Source organism: Podarcis bocagei (assembly GCF_964188305.1).
Source record: "Podarcis bocagei genome assembly, chromosome: 1".
Taxonomy (NCBI): domain Eukaryota; kingdom Metazoa; phylum Chordata; class Lepidosauria; order Squamata; family Lacertidae; genus Podarcis; species Podarcis bocagei.
The window spans coordinates 46,890,765-46,904,632 of NC_138125.1; the positions used below are offsets into that span (position 1 = coordinate 46,890,765).

A 13,868-nucleotide genomic window follows, 5' to 3' on the forward strand; every position below is an offset into this window, starting at 1 on the left:
TAAGTTCTTAACCCGAGGTACCACTGTATACCCCGCCTTGATGATATATAGCTGAAATGTGAACCGCTGCCTCCTCCTGTGATTAGCTAATGCCTCTCTGTAGTTTTTGTTATGTTATGTTGTTATGTTATATGTTGTTATGTTTTATGTTATGGCAGTTTCACATACAGAGTTTCATAATTTCTTGTGGCACTAAGCAATGAAAATGTTACATCAATATTTTTTTTTTTGGGGGGGGAAGAGTTCACATATCAGCCATTTGGGAAACACTGAGTTTGTGCTTATAACTCTTGTTATAACAGGAAACCAGTATGTACCAGTCACAGTTATTACTGACATAGCTGTTTATATGACAGATTAGGGTGTGTTTGTTTGTTTGTTTTTAAAGGAAGACACATAGGTGTAATTTCTGGTTTAAATGTTGGCCATATCTCTCTACCTGGTTCAGTAGAGAGATACACTTCAGTATTGTGGCAAAAGGTGGCATTAAAATATTGGCTGATAATTTCTTAGCTCTTGTCTCTTCATTTTCCTTACCGGATATTATCCATTACAGTTGTCTAGAAACGTAACATTTTGAAATGGAAGTCCACAAGGTATGAGAAGTTACTTTATTTCCTTTTTAAATATACAGATACAAGGTATTTTAAAAGGACAAGAACATTATACAAGGCTCAAATTTACATTTTTGCAATTAAAGGATAACAATATATGCATGTATGTAAATAAAATTCCATTCATCTTCCTTATGATTCCTGTCAGTGGCATTAGCACTGTGTGTTCACTAAATACAAATAATCCTCACAGTGAGATAAACTGCATAGTAATTAATGAAACTAAAAATGACCATTCACTCTCATCTGTGCATGAGCTTATTTGCTAGAAAAGTAAAAACACATAAGAACATAAGTTAGTTTGTTCATTTTGCCTCTGATTTTTCTCAAGTCAGGTTATTAAAAAAAATCAGAGTAAACGGAACAAAAAACCTGATCACTGGAGTAAACACTGTTCAGCTATATTCCTATATGTGTATCCTTAGCTGGGTAGGAAACTGCACACAAACATCAACTGCCTGCATTATTCCTCAATCTGATCAGACAGCAGGGCTTCACTGCACAGGACCCACCCATTCAAGAAAGCGAGAATGCTAGTTACTGGCTGATCAGCAAGAAAAGGAGTCACACATTTTGGATTTCCTACGTTCCTCTCCCCTCTGCTTATGGGTGAATGTTTAGCTTCCTTTAAGGGACTAGGGATGTTCACCTCTAGCTGCTGTGGTTGTACACTGTTGAATTCAGCCAAAAGCAGTGTTCACATGCAACTGAATTAAAAATTAATCTTGCTGAGTACAATCCAGCCAATGTTAAGCATTTTGAAGTGTGATTTCCTATTTCAAAATCAAGAATGCACCTAACTTTCTAACTGAACCAATGGAACTCAGGTGCTGCCTGAATCATGCTCATTGTTTTCAAGAACCAATCCATTGTTTGAGAACTTCGCAGTGAAATTAGCTCTCACATTCTCCTCATTAGGCATCTGTTTACAAGCCTCTCTTTGCAGTTACCATGCTGAATGAGGGATCTTCCTACATCACTATTTTTGATTGGGAGAAGAGAAGTGATTCTTCCATGTGTGAGAACCACTCACCCCAGAAAAATAGAGCAGGATGTCCAAATCAGGGTGAGATCCGCCTGCACTAACACAGAGCTACCACTGAGGACATGCTAAATCTACAGTGACAAGGCAAATCCAAGCATAGTTCCCCTTTTAAATCCAAAGTATAATAGTATGAGCAAATGGATATATAATCAAAACATATCACAGTAGAGTGAACATGACCAAGACACCATGAACACTATCTAATCTCTTCTTACCATGCAGTGCTTCTGGAACATTTTGCAGTAATCTCAGCACACATGTTTTTGCAACGACTGTTTCCCCCCTCTATAACCAGCGTAAACCTCTGTTTGGAATTTTCCAAAATGATGTTTATGTGCAGAGTTTTTAATACCCAGAAAACTATCCAAGAAAACAACAAAATCTTCATGGCAATATTCTAGACACTATTTGAAATGCACAAGGAAACTTAAGTGGATAAGCAAACAAAGATTTTGAAGAAATTATCTAGGTACCAAAACATAATAAAAAAGTATAATTCACTGTAGTTCAGAAGCAGACAGTGGGGTGGAGCAGTGGTGCTTACTTTACCACTCGGCAGTGAAGTCTCTGCTGCTGACCAGGAGGGAAATTGGGAAGGGCAAGGCAACAGGAAAACCAGTGCTGTGTAAATGCCATAGTGGCTCTGCCAGTGCATTTGCATAGTGCTGACCTCCATGTTGCCTTGCCCCTCCCACTCCTGGGGAGGCAGCAGAGACTCTACTGCCAGGATATCAGGTAAGTGTGGCTGCCTTGGCTCCATCACCCACTATCCTATGAACAGTGATAACTCATCAGTGCACTAATTAGGATTTATACAATATGAAATGTGAAATCCTATCTTTGGATTTCACTGTCTGTCATGTCTTCTTTCTTTGCCAAATGGAGACGGGGGTTTCCCCAAATATTCAGAACATTTATTTTCTCGCACACAAACCCACACATTTTCTTATCCTCACTCTTAAAATCTTAAATATACACAAAAGACTCCAAAAAGAAAGTAGGAAGGCTAGAGTACACAAATAAAATGCACCATCAGGATAATTTAACTTTTAAGACAAAAAAGGGGATGTTTCCTTGAAGGGGATAGTTACAAAAGGCTTATTGGGAAAGTTTTTCCTCTCTCATCACTATGTCCCTCTGACATAGTTATGGCTATAATCAATATACAAGGAAGATGTGACTACAACATTTCAATATCAACTTCTATAAATGGGGCAGCCTCGAGAGCTATTGAAAACAACTTGTTTGTGGAATCAGTATGATGAAACCAAACAACATGCAGTCACTGAAGTCTCCCACAGAACCAAAAACATAAAACTGAATGAAAAGCCCTTTGTACATATACTGAACTAATTTCCATTTTTATTTTATTGTTCCTATTAACCTCTAAGATGGTGTTAGTAGCTGTTTGAGAGCAGGTGCTCATTTAAATGGCTTCTTTTGCTGCAGTCTGGGGCCTATGATGGTCCACAGTAAGAAAGATTGCTATGGGGAACATCTGGCTACCCATGGCAGCAGTAGCCAAACTCCTGGCCTGCAACGCTGGAGAGCACAACAACTACAGTTACAAGGTGCTCATCTGGCTATGCCAAAAGCAAAATATTGACTTTCTGATGCATTAAAGCTAACTGGAAGCTTTCATGGTGACTTAATGAGTGAACAGGTGCTCACAAGCCTCAAAGCATTTCCAGTAACTTCTAAAATCCCCCTCTGTGCACTTTTTACCTGCACTGCTCCATCCTCACACTGTTCCTATGGATTACTAGATGCCTGGTAACACTACTTCCCCTAAGAATAAGTCACAGACCACGCCAGTCACAGGGTGTGGCTACTCTGAGTGTTGCTAAGCTGGAGGAGGAAGCCAGATGCAGAGTTGTGGGAGGAAGGATTAAATAGGTTTAAGTACATTGTTCTCATATTCAGATGCACTGGAGCCATTTAAGTAATAGCAGTTCTATTCTGAACTGCTGCTGATATACATGAAGGGAAATATTATCTGATCCTTTCATCGAAAGATGACAGGCGGAAAATTGAAGCACCTAAATTAGTCCTATGAAAAGCAGACTCCGGCGGAAAAGTAATTCCCCAAAGACATCCACTGACCAACCCGCTTCTACAGAACCCAGCAATTTCTGGTTCTGATCAATCAATAATCACACTGAGAGGTTGTGTGCATGCATATTTCTCTAAGCAAATTTGACCCACCAAAAACTGTTTAGTTTAGTGGGCTAGGGATTTCTCCTTAAAATAAGCATCTCATTATTTCATGTGTAAATTTTAAAGAGACTCAGTCATGGTAAACTAGAAGAGTCTGACACTCAGAGCAGGTGCCAGTTGAATCCAAAGAAGATCTGATTAGTTTCCTGGCTTCGAGCAATCTCTTCTATGATGCAGTGTTGCTGCCAGAGCAAGTGGAGTTTCCTGTACCTTTCATGACACAAATGCAGAGGATTGCCTCGCCTTTGGAAGAGAAACAAGAAGGATATACACATTAGGGTTTGAGAAAACTGTAAGTGGCAAGTACTTTTAACATTGCTTTATTCTGACATATTTAGGTTGGTATATGTACAACATGCTCGCTACTAACAGTGAATAATCACAGTTAACTCGCAAAGAAATGCATTTATGGCTAGCCACCAGTCTCGCCAAAGAACTTTTGCTAGCAACAAAAGCCTCTGTTGTTAAGCAGTCAAACAAGAAGTTACTGGCATTGTAAATGCATGTTTATGTTGAAAAGGATAAGAACAGTCAGAAGGCATCCAAACAGTTACTTTAAAATACCAAGAGAAGGTTATTTGCCAGATTTTTGGCATCAGATAATTGTAGTAAAAAAAGCATAATAAGATAACATAAAAAGCAGCAAAGTGAACTTTCCTAGGCAACAGAGCAAAGCATCGACTTACGCCAGATTTGGGTCTGTTTCTCCATATTCATCTAGATATGGTGCAGGATAGAAAGAGCCTCTGGTTTTCCCTCCTATTAAGATAACTTTGCAGTCCCTGATTCTAAAAAAGAAACAGTTATGTTAAAGAGAAAGTCCCCAAGATGACGGTGGTCTCAGTACACCATTCACTTTGAAGAATAAGTAAACACAGTAAATAGTGTTGCCTATTTAAAGCCTACTATTTCCAACATAGCAGTATCCTTGGCAGTGACCAGTGGAGGAATGACCGCTGGTATGAGCGCAGAGAGAAGAAACGCCATGGTGCATCTGCAGCAGCACAGACACTTTCATCTGCCCCAGCTGCAACAAAACATGTCTCTCCTGCATCGGTCTCTACAGACACAGCAGGCACTGCAACCTTCCAAAAGCTTGACTTCACCCCCAAAGGCGCACTCCTCCACTGTATCCTCTACTGTATCCTGAGACAGACAACAACAATTTCCAGTATCCTTTTGTATGCAGACTTTCTGGGAAGGTGAGAAAATGAACAAGCTACTCAACTCCCTGAATTCATATGTGTGAATGTTAGAATGCTGAGTTACTATGACCAGATCAGGGTACTGTATGGGTAATTATAGCACAAAAAACATTTCTGCCCTTAATGAGCAGCTCTGGGCTATAGTGTAAGGAATTAAAAAGAAACACGAAACCTCTGTAGTCAGCCCCATTTTATGATCTAGGTTAAGATGATCTGATCCTAAAGATAAAGAAATTCCCAAGTATCACAAGCTGTAGTATTTTAAATTGTATTATGGGAAATGAACAAGCTAAAACCAATGTTCATCTCTTCCTATCTATGTACAGTCTACCTTGGTTGTCAAATGCCTTGGTACTTGTACGTTTTGGCTCCCAGATGCCGAAAACCCGGACATAAGTGTTTCGGTTTTTGAACATTCTTTGGAAGCCAACGACGCAGATTCCGCAACTTCTGATTGAGTGCAGGAAGCTCCTGCAGCCCATCAGAAGCCGCGCCTTGATTTTTGAACGGTTCCCCGAACAGATTAAGTTCGACAACCAAGGTACGACTGTAATGTTCTTGTAATAGTCTAAAAGAAAAATCAGCATGGCATTTGGCACATCAACACCCCATCCTTCCGATTAATTTCAATGGGCTTTACACGCTACTCTGTTACCTACTTGAGAAAAATGCACACTCCAGCACCACAGTGGACAGCATGTGAAGTGCAGGCTCCCAGCTCCTCCCCATTCACCAGCTCCTGACAGCAGGTATTTTCAGAGCATAGCATAGCCCCACAGAACAAGCACAACACGGGGTGCTTGGTTTCATCATCAGAGGATCGAGGGCATCTGGAAAGGTAAAGTTAACAAGAAAATGACATTTGGAACCAAGAGGGAGATTAGAAAACAAAAATGTGAGAAGGACATTATTTGCCAAGACGGCTTGTGAACAAAAACCTGTTTCATTGCTAACTTTCATTTTATCAGGCCTTCTTTAGAAACTTGATGATAAAATATCCTTTTTTTCTAATTGGATGACTCCAGAGGTACACCAGCTGATGTACAGAAAAACTAGCTAGAATGATTCTGAAACTAGCATGCCATTCAAATTAAAATAGATTTTTTTGCTTCAAAGTTACTTCCAGGGTTCTGAATGCAGACGGAGGAGGCGTGGTTTAGGTTCAGATGGAATGCAAAACCATATATCGTTCTAATGTCTGAACCCAATGGGAATGGAAGTTGTAATCATATTGTTGATTGTTTTTATACTGTACACCACCTAGAGATTTTAAAAATATTAAGGGGCTTATAAATGATTTCAAATAAAATAAATAATTCACTTCAGAAATGTTTTGATAGGCAAATGAGATTTCCAATGCACTTTGTAAATTCTGAACTTGGATAAAATAACAATATTGCACATGTTTAACCATTTTATTAGTCAGTATAACCTGTTACTAAGGGACGCGGGTGGCGCTGTGGGTAAAACCTCAGCGCCTAGGGCTTGCCGATCGCATGGTCAGCGGTTCGAATCCCCACGGCGGGGTGAGCTCCCGTCTTTCGGTCCCAGCTCCTGCCCACCTAGCAATTTGAAAGCACCCCTAAGTGCAAGTAGATAAATAGGTACCGCTTTCTAGCGGGAAGGTAAACGGCGTTTCCGTGTGCTGCGCTGGTGCTGGCTCGCTAGAGCAGCTTCGTCACGCTGGCCACGTGACCTGGAAGTGTCTCCGGACAGCGCTGGCCCCCAGCCTAAGTGAGATGGGCACACAACCCCAGAGTCGGACACGACTGGCCCGCACGGGCAGGGGTACCTTTACCTTTATAACCTGTTACTACTCCAGTGGTAATATCTCCTTATCCTAAAATGAAAATTATATGATCTACAGCTAAAAGGAATCAGTGCTTCCAAACCATTGGTTTTATACACAACTTCAGACAAATTTCTCCATATATACAAAATTTAAGGACCACTTTAGCTTTTATAACCTTAAACTGGAAGGGGGGAACCTGATATCTGAACCAAGTCCATTTACCACTTTTAATTTTTTTTGCAATACCATTTGCACAATCAAATTGTGCTGCTTTTTCAATTTTTTTTTAAAAAAGGCTATATAGGTCTACCCAGTGCTTGTTTTCTAAAAAAATGTTTAGGGGTACTCTCAATTTCCTACTCATATTGAAATACTGCCCCTCAATGAGGCCATACTTAGATTCACAAAATGTTTAGGGGTATACTTATCCCTGCATCCACCCAGGAAAAAAGCACTGTGTCTACCTTAAAATTATTCTCTTGGCACAATTATGCAACATATCTTGATCGCTTAGACAGAATGCAGTTTTATGAAGAACAAATCCGTAAAAAGTCACAAAAGAAACTTCTAGTTCTCACCTAAACTGAGAGCCTTTATTGAGAAGGCAACTGTAGTCTTCTGGAAGCTCTACCAATTTATTTCTTTTTCTTGGGTACCTAGTTAATTCAAGTAAGAAGAATTATGATACTCCAGGATACAAAAGCACATCAAAGAAACAGCTACCAAGTATTCTTCTGCTGAACTTTAAAACGTTCACATTTCATCCAAAATTTGCAAAGACTGATGACACAAAGACAGCTATGATCTCTACAGCAGGAGCTTGCAACAGATAGTTATACATTAGAACCTTGCTATAGCGAATTCAGCCTAAGAGTAAGCAGTCTAGGGAAATTATATTGCAGAGGAAAGGACAGGATTAGCACTCTGGTTCACTGTGTGTTCTGTTTGGCCTGCTGCTTGCTTTCCCCTTTATTTCTAATAAAAGTTTCACAATTGGGCTGGTTGGATCAGTGTGTGACTGCCACGTGCCTAGATCACTTTGGGTCAAATGCTATTAGAAGCCTAGGGCCAGAGTGGTAAAGCCAGGAATTTGCCATATTCCCAAGGAGAAACAGAAGGCTAGAAAGCAGGCGTTATGCTCTGCGTAACTGCAAGAAATTGGCTGGAAGCACGAGGCAAGCTTTAAGTTCACTGGGTTTTCCGCGTTTCCCCCTTGTTTCTAGGGCTGTACATGACTTTAAAACGGGGTGGTGGCAGTAACTACCAGATAACAAGAACCAACTGGCAGCACTGCAGGGATGTTGTGCAGCAGCTGGGCAAGGAAGGTGGTGTGAAAGGCTATCCTGAGCACCCACCTTCTCCACACAATGCAGCTGGCGCCATGCGCACTACTGTTCTTATCAGAACAGAAATATTGTGGGAGTTTGGTTATCTACTCTCCTGACATTTCTGTATTTACCCAAGAGCAGATGTTTGGGGGAGCAATATATCTAAAAGGGGCAAGGGGCAAGGGGCACTGATGAAAACACACTGCTAAATATTAAAATACAACCAAGACTGCTGTTTCAGGAAAACAGAAGAAGTAAAACTGACCTTATTCCAATACTTTTCCCCTTCAGAAAGCTGAGTACAGCTGGATCCGCACACCACCTGCATGTGAAATTCTCCATCAGGACAATAATATATTGTAGTACTGTCCATCGCTAGCTTGGTCCCCAAAACTACCAGTTAAATTGGTGTTTTGCTACACTTACTCATAACTGGAATCATTCCCTCTCCTGCCCTGAAGTGGTGAATAAATCCTGTCACAGATTAGAAGTGTGCATGCACACAAAAGCTTATACCAAGAACAAACTTAGTTGGTCTCTAAGGTGCTACTGGACAATTTTTTTTATTTTCTTATATATTCCAACTTTGACTTTGAGTTTGGCACACTGGATGCCCACAAAGATTTTGGGTCGGTATGACTGGCCAGCAACCCCCAAAAGGTGTTTGCTTTTCCTAAAGCCATAAACAAAGGCAGAACCATCTCCCTTGATACAAAGGTGCTCAGATAACTAATGAGAACCAGGAACTTAATTTTAGAAAACTAAGTTTTGCTATAATATAATATAATATAATATAATATAATATAATATAATATAATATAATATAATATAATATAATATAAACTCATATTTAACACAGTTAAGTAAGCTGAAATATGTTAGGCTGCCTGTATTCAGGTTATGCCTGTTCTACCCCGAAAGACACATCAACACACTCTGTATCCCCACAGCCCATCCCCATCACATTTCTGGGTCTGCCCTTTTACCCCAGTGCAACTTTGCAAACTTGTTCCAAGTCTTCTGGATCAACAGACACCTTCATATGGCTTACCTATGGTCACAACACACAGTGGCCTAAGTTGTGCAATGATGGTGGCTAAATGATCCCACTTTGAGGCAGGGGGTTAGATTAGATCAGCCTTTGCCAACTTGGTTCCCCACTGGACATCCTGAACTAGAACTCCCACCACCCCTAGCCAACTGTGAGGGCCAAGACTGGTGGGAATTGTAGTCCAAGACATCCAGAGGGCACCAAGTTGACAAAGGCTAGACTAGACAGTCTCAATTTCACTGCTCTCTATGGTTCCCAGCCCACTCTTTCTCACCCAGCCAACAGTTTCTGGATGTTGGGACAATCATATGCTCTATGTGAGAACCTGAAAAAGCACGCAGATTTTTCTCCCAACAGCAGTCATACCTCTGGAGCAAGGGCTCTATAGTATCCCAATATTCTTGGAAAAGCAAGAACAGATTGGTGGGTAGAGACAAGTATCCACAAAGAGCCTTGAATTGGCCTTCTTCTGAAACTGCAAAGGAAAAAGATGTTAGACGTACCTTCAAGTGCAGCAACTAACATAAAAAAACCTTTTTTTCTGTTAAAAGTGAGTACTCGGTGCAGATGTAGAAAGTAAAAATGTATCAGATGAAGACAATAGCCAGTTTGGAATGACAGCCAGGAACTACTTTGGATAAGACTCTTGCTGCTGTGGAGGGAATGTCCGTAGTCACATTGAAAGCTGTCAGTTATTTTTCTCCGTAAGTCAATGTGAACTGTTGCTGTGAATGCACAAATTGTAACCTCCCCATGTTAAGGAAGATTACAGCTGCCTCTGTGTGGGAAGATGTGGGAGCAAATTATTTTGGTGGTACCCCCTACTCTTTGTCGGGTGTGAATTTCTTAGTGCTGATGTGCCCGTTATGGAAGAGCAGATTTAGACTGAAGGTCTGGGAAGAAAGCACTTTGTATGAGAGAGGCAGTGGGAGTGTGGTCAGGACAAGCTTGTGCCACTGAGGTTAAAGGTATTGCAGTCCAGAGCATTTAAGGCTTTATAGGTCAACATCAACACTTTGAATTGGGCCTGGAAACTAACTGGCAGTCAGGATTGGTGTTGTATGCTCAAACAGTCTTGCCCCGGTGAGCAATGTTAAACTAGAGATTAATTATGGAGAAGGATTTTTTAATATATATCAAAAGAACTTTTTGAAAACCATTTTGTAGTGGTTGATATACTATTCAGCACATTTTTAATCTGGAGTTACCTTGGCATGCTGAGATTACCATGCTCTGCTACTTACCTGATGAAAGTTCTTCTGGTGGAGGCACTCCCAGCAAATAGTGGAAAAACAAAGCAGCACAACGGAGGTAGGGCATGATGCCCTTCTTAATGCAATCCCACAAATACCAGCCTGCAACTGTTTGGCTATAACAACTGCAATAAAGATTTGAATATGTGTATTTAGTATCTTAGGTTGTCAACAACATTTAATTTATTCATTAAAATTCTATCTCGCACTTCCTCCCAAAGGAGTGCAGGGTGGCAACTAAGCAGAAAAACAATACAATTAAAAACCAAGTTGAAAACATTAAGTACATCTAAAAACATAGAAAAAGAGTCACATATTCTTCCTAACTAATGTTTTCAAGGTTGCCAGGCAAGCATCTTTCAGCTATCAATTGCCTGGAATATTTTAAAATCCCCTCTGAATGTTACTAACGAAGGAGACAGACACACCTCACCATGGAGGGAGAACCACAAATTCCACAAATGGAGAGCCACCACCAAGGAGGTCTTGCCATAGGTCAGGTTTTAAAACATGATATAAATTCCTGACTGATTAAATACAAATGGTTTAATGGTGAAGATTAAAAAGGTCCCTCACTGAAAGAGAGATACTTTTTAAGCTGCTTTTTAATAAAATACCAATATTTCCGTCACACACAAATGTATATATACACACTTGAATGCTTTGCAGAGAAGTGATTACAGCACACTTCTAATCCTCCCCACTTCTTCTTCAAACCTCTGTGGTTCGAAGGAGAAATGGGATGGTAGTCTGAAAGCCATTTGTAAACATCCCTGCTCAATGTTGTTTACAAGGTACTGTTTGAAAACCTGAAGTTCAACAATCAGGTGACTGACAGGTGAGTGGCCCAGCCTGACTGTCAACTTTGGCCCATCAGGGGTGGGGAAGGTAAAGATCAGGTCCTCTTGCCAGAAAGGTTTCTACCCCTGCCCAAGAGCTTGAAGGCAGTTTTTAAAAAATGTAGAAGTAAAAAACTGTTACAGGAAATTTGCACATAGTATTACAACTATGTCAGATCCTGATTTGATAATCAAGCTTTCTCCCTTCTTTCCTGGGGAATGTGAAACATCAGTACAGTAAGGCAGCAATGCTACTCCATAAGAAAGAAAGAATCCCCAAATCGTATTAGGACAATACTTTTATTAAGCCAATGAAAAATGTTACAAAATGTGTGCGAGCTTTTGAATTCTCCATGACACTTCATCAGGCTAGAACTACAACTACAACTCATGACTACTGGCTATGATGGCCAGGAATGATGGGAGTTGTAGTCCAACAACATCTAGGCACCTGAAGTTGAGAAAAGCTGGTCTAGATTATAAACAAAGCAAGGTTTGGGGATGGGAGTGGGATACTTGGCTGGTGGTGAATGTATTGTGTCTTTCAGAAGCCTTAGGTGCAACTTCAAACCTGCACAACACCTCTCACAACCTCACTGGAATACTTGATACTTCCCTCCCATATTCCATTTTAAGACTCTGTCCAGACGCAGACTCCATTGTTTCACAACCAGCCACATTTTAAACTCCCCCCTAAGCTTTGTTTACCATCTACCCTAGTGAAGAGTTCTAGAGAACCTTAAAGCTGGCACACTATTTTGTGACGTTTTGTTTGTCCTAATAAAGGAGCTGGATTCAACACAATGCACTCCTGATCCATCAAAACGTTGCAGAGAAGCTACTCACCCACTTGTGTACCTGCAAATTTCTTTACAGAAAGAATCGGCTGCTCGTGCTTCCTCACTGTCATGCTGTACTTGTGCAGACAGGCACTCTGTGCAAAAAATAATTTTAAAAATACTTGGTCTTTCCCCTTAATAGTATTTACAAATTATCATGTACTTTTTCTCTTTTATAACAATCCACTCTTTTTATATTATTGTTCACTTATTTATGCAATGCCATCAATGTGCATGGGAGAAACAGCATGTCCCAAGTCACTTCTAAATCCTGGACAAGCATAGAAGTGGACTATAATTTGCCTCAACTCCACAATGCCAGGCCAGGGGGGAAATTAACCTTAAAGTCCAGAAGATATCCATACAAATCAAAAGGCAGGCTGGAACTTGTGGTCACCGCCTTGATAATATTGTTGGGGCAGATGTCCTGATGCTGTTGACTAGAGTGAAACACAGAGTGGCAGTGGTGTAGACATGGGCTGATTTTGCTGGAACAACACGCTTACAAAACTGCGCATTTAGCTTGTGGACGTCTAACACACAAAAGTAGGTAGATGGAGTAGCTTTCACACTGTCTCTTTTCAGGCCCTTTATTTAATCACTACTTTACCAGAGATACCCAGTTAAAATTATGGAACCAAGCAAGTGGAGTTTTGGAGATATAAGACCCAGTCTTCTAAATCAAAATGGTTAAACTCAGGACTATAAACAAGAGGAAAAGTTCCTCATGAAAAGATAGGAACTTTAAAAGCACGATTATACACATGTGCAATAACAGATGGGAAATCAAAAGCTGTATTCTGTTTCCTTTATTTAGGCACATATCTTTTCAGCATGAAGTTCACCAGTATGGGAGTTTCCAGTAAGTTGTTGATACTCTTATACAGCTGCCCTAGTCAATGAACACAGTAACTGCTCTAAACAGATACATTGTAAACCAGGGGCCAATGGTCCGGTTCACACATGCCTTTGTAACATGGTTAAGGTTAACTATGGTTTAAAGATAAACATGAAGCATGCTACGTCATGGAGCAAAACCTGCGGCTGGTTTGAGCCTCTATCACTCCTGCCATGCTGCTAGGCTTAGCTTAGCATTACATTCAAATCCAGGCTCATGGTTTGTGTCTGTCCAAGCAAGCCAAAAGCTTATAACTAAGGTTTCTTTTTGGCTTACTGGGCCTGATTTGTTTGGAGAGACACAAATCATCAGTCCAGGGATAGCACCTATATGCTCCACACAGTTGCTAGGAATAGGAAAGAGTTAGGTGTGTGCAACCATGCTTGGATTTCGTAGCTGGATGGAGGCAAGGGATAATTTTAAGACCCATTAAGGAAATTTCTACTGTCGGCAGATCTTTTTCCTTGCCACTTAGATCTTGAATGTCAGCAAGTGAACACTCTACCTTACAAATATGTGGAACTATTTCTGAGAACTGGAAGGCATAAAAGCCTCCTGCCGAAACATCTAAAAGTACTTTATTATGTTATCTAGAAAAACCTAAACACAAAAGATACCATTACCTGTAGTTGTAGTGAGAATAATTTGGGTTATGTGTGCCATAGTGACCAAGTGGAAGAGGTAGAGATTGTTACAGGCAGAGCTGATGGATGAAGGTTGTAAGTCCACAGTATCCTCCCAATACAAAGATGGAAATGATAACACAGCACCAACCTAAAAAGGAAAT

At 40.5% G+C, this 13,868-nt stretch overlaps 1 protein-coding gene across 2 annotated transcripts in view; it reads right to left on the bottom strand.

Moving 5' to 3' along the window:
• Positions 1 to 597: 597 nt before the first annotated feature.
• The window catches only part of UBR1 (ubiquitin protein ligase E3 component n-recognin 1), a 61,833-nt gene continuing 48,562 nt past the window's right edge, over positions 598 to 13,868 (bottom strand). For both annotated transcript variants that reach the window (XM_081211483.1, XM_081211482.1), the window contains exons 39-47: positions 13,705 to 13,855; positions 12,191 to 12,278; positions 10,497 to 10,630; positions 9,619 to 9,727; positions 8,467 to 8,523; positions 7,452 to 7,529; positions 5,741 to 5,911; positions 4,563 to 4,664; positions 598 to 4,119 (exon numbers count right to left, since the gene is read on the bottom strand). In XM_081211483.1, the coding sequence (XP_081067609.1) occupies positions 3,978 to 4,119; positions 4,563 to 4,664; positions 5,741 to 5,911; positions 7,452 to 7,529; positions 8,467 to 8,523; positions 9,619 to 9,727; positions 10,497 to 10,630; positions 12,191 to 12,278; positions 13,705 to 13,855 (1,032 nt within the window). In that variant the 3' untranslated portion in view covers positions 598 to 3,977. The remainder of the gene's footprint in view (positions 4,120 to 4,562; positions 4,665 to 5,740; positions 5,912 to 7,451; positions 7,530 to 8,466; positions 8,524 to 9,618; positions 9,728 to 10,496; positions 10,631 to 12,190; positions 12,279 to 13,704; positions 13,856 to 13,868) is intronic.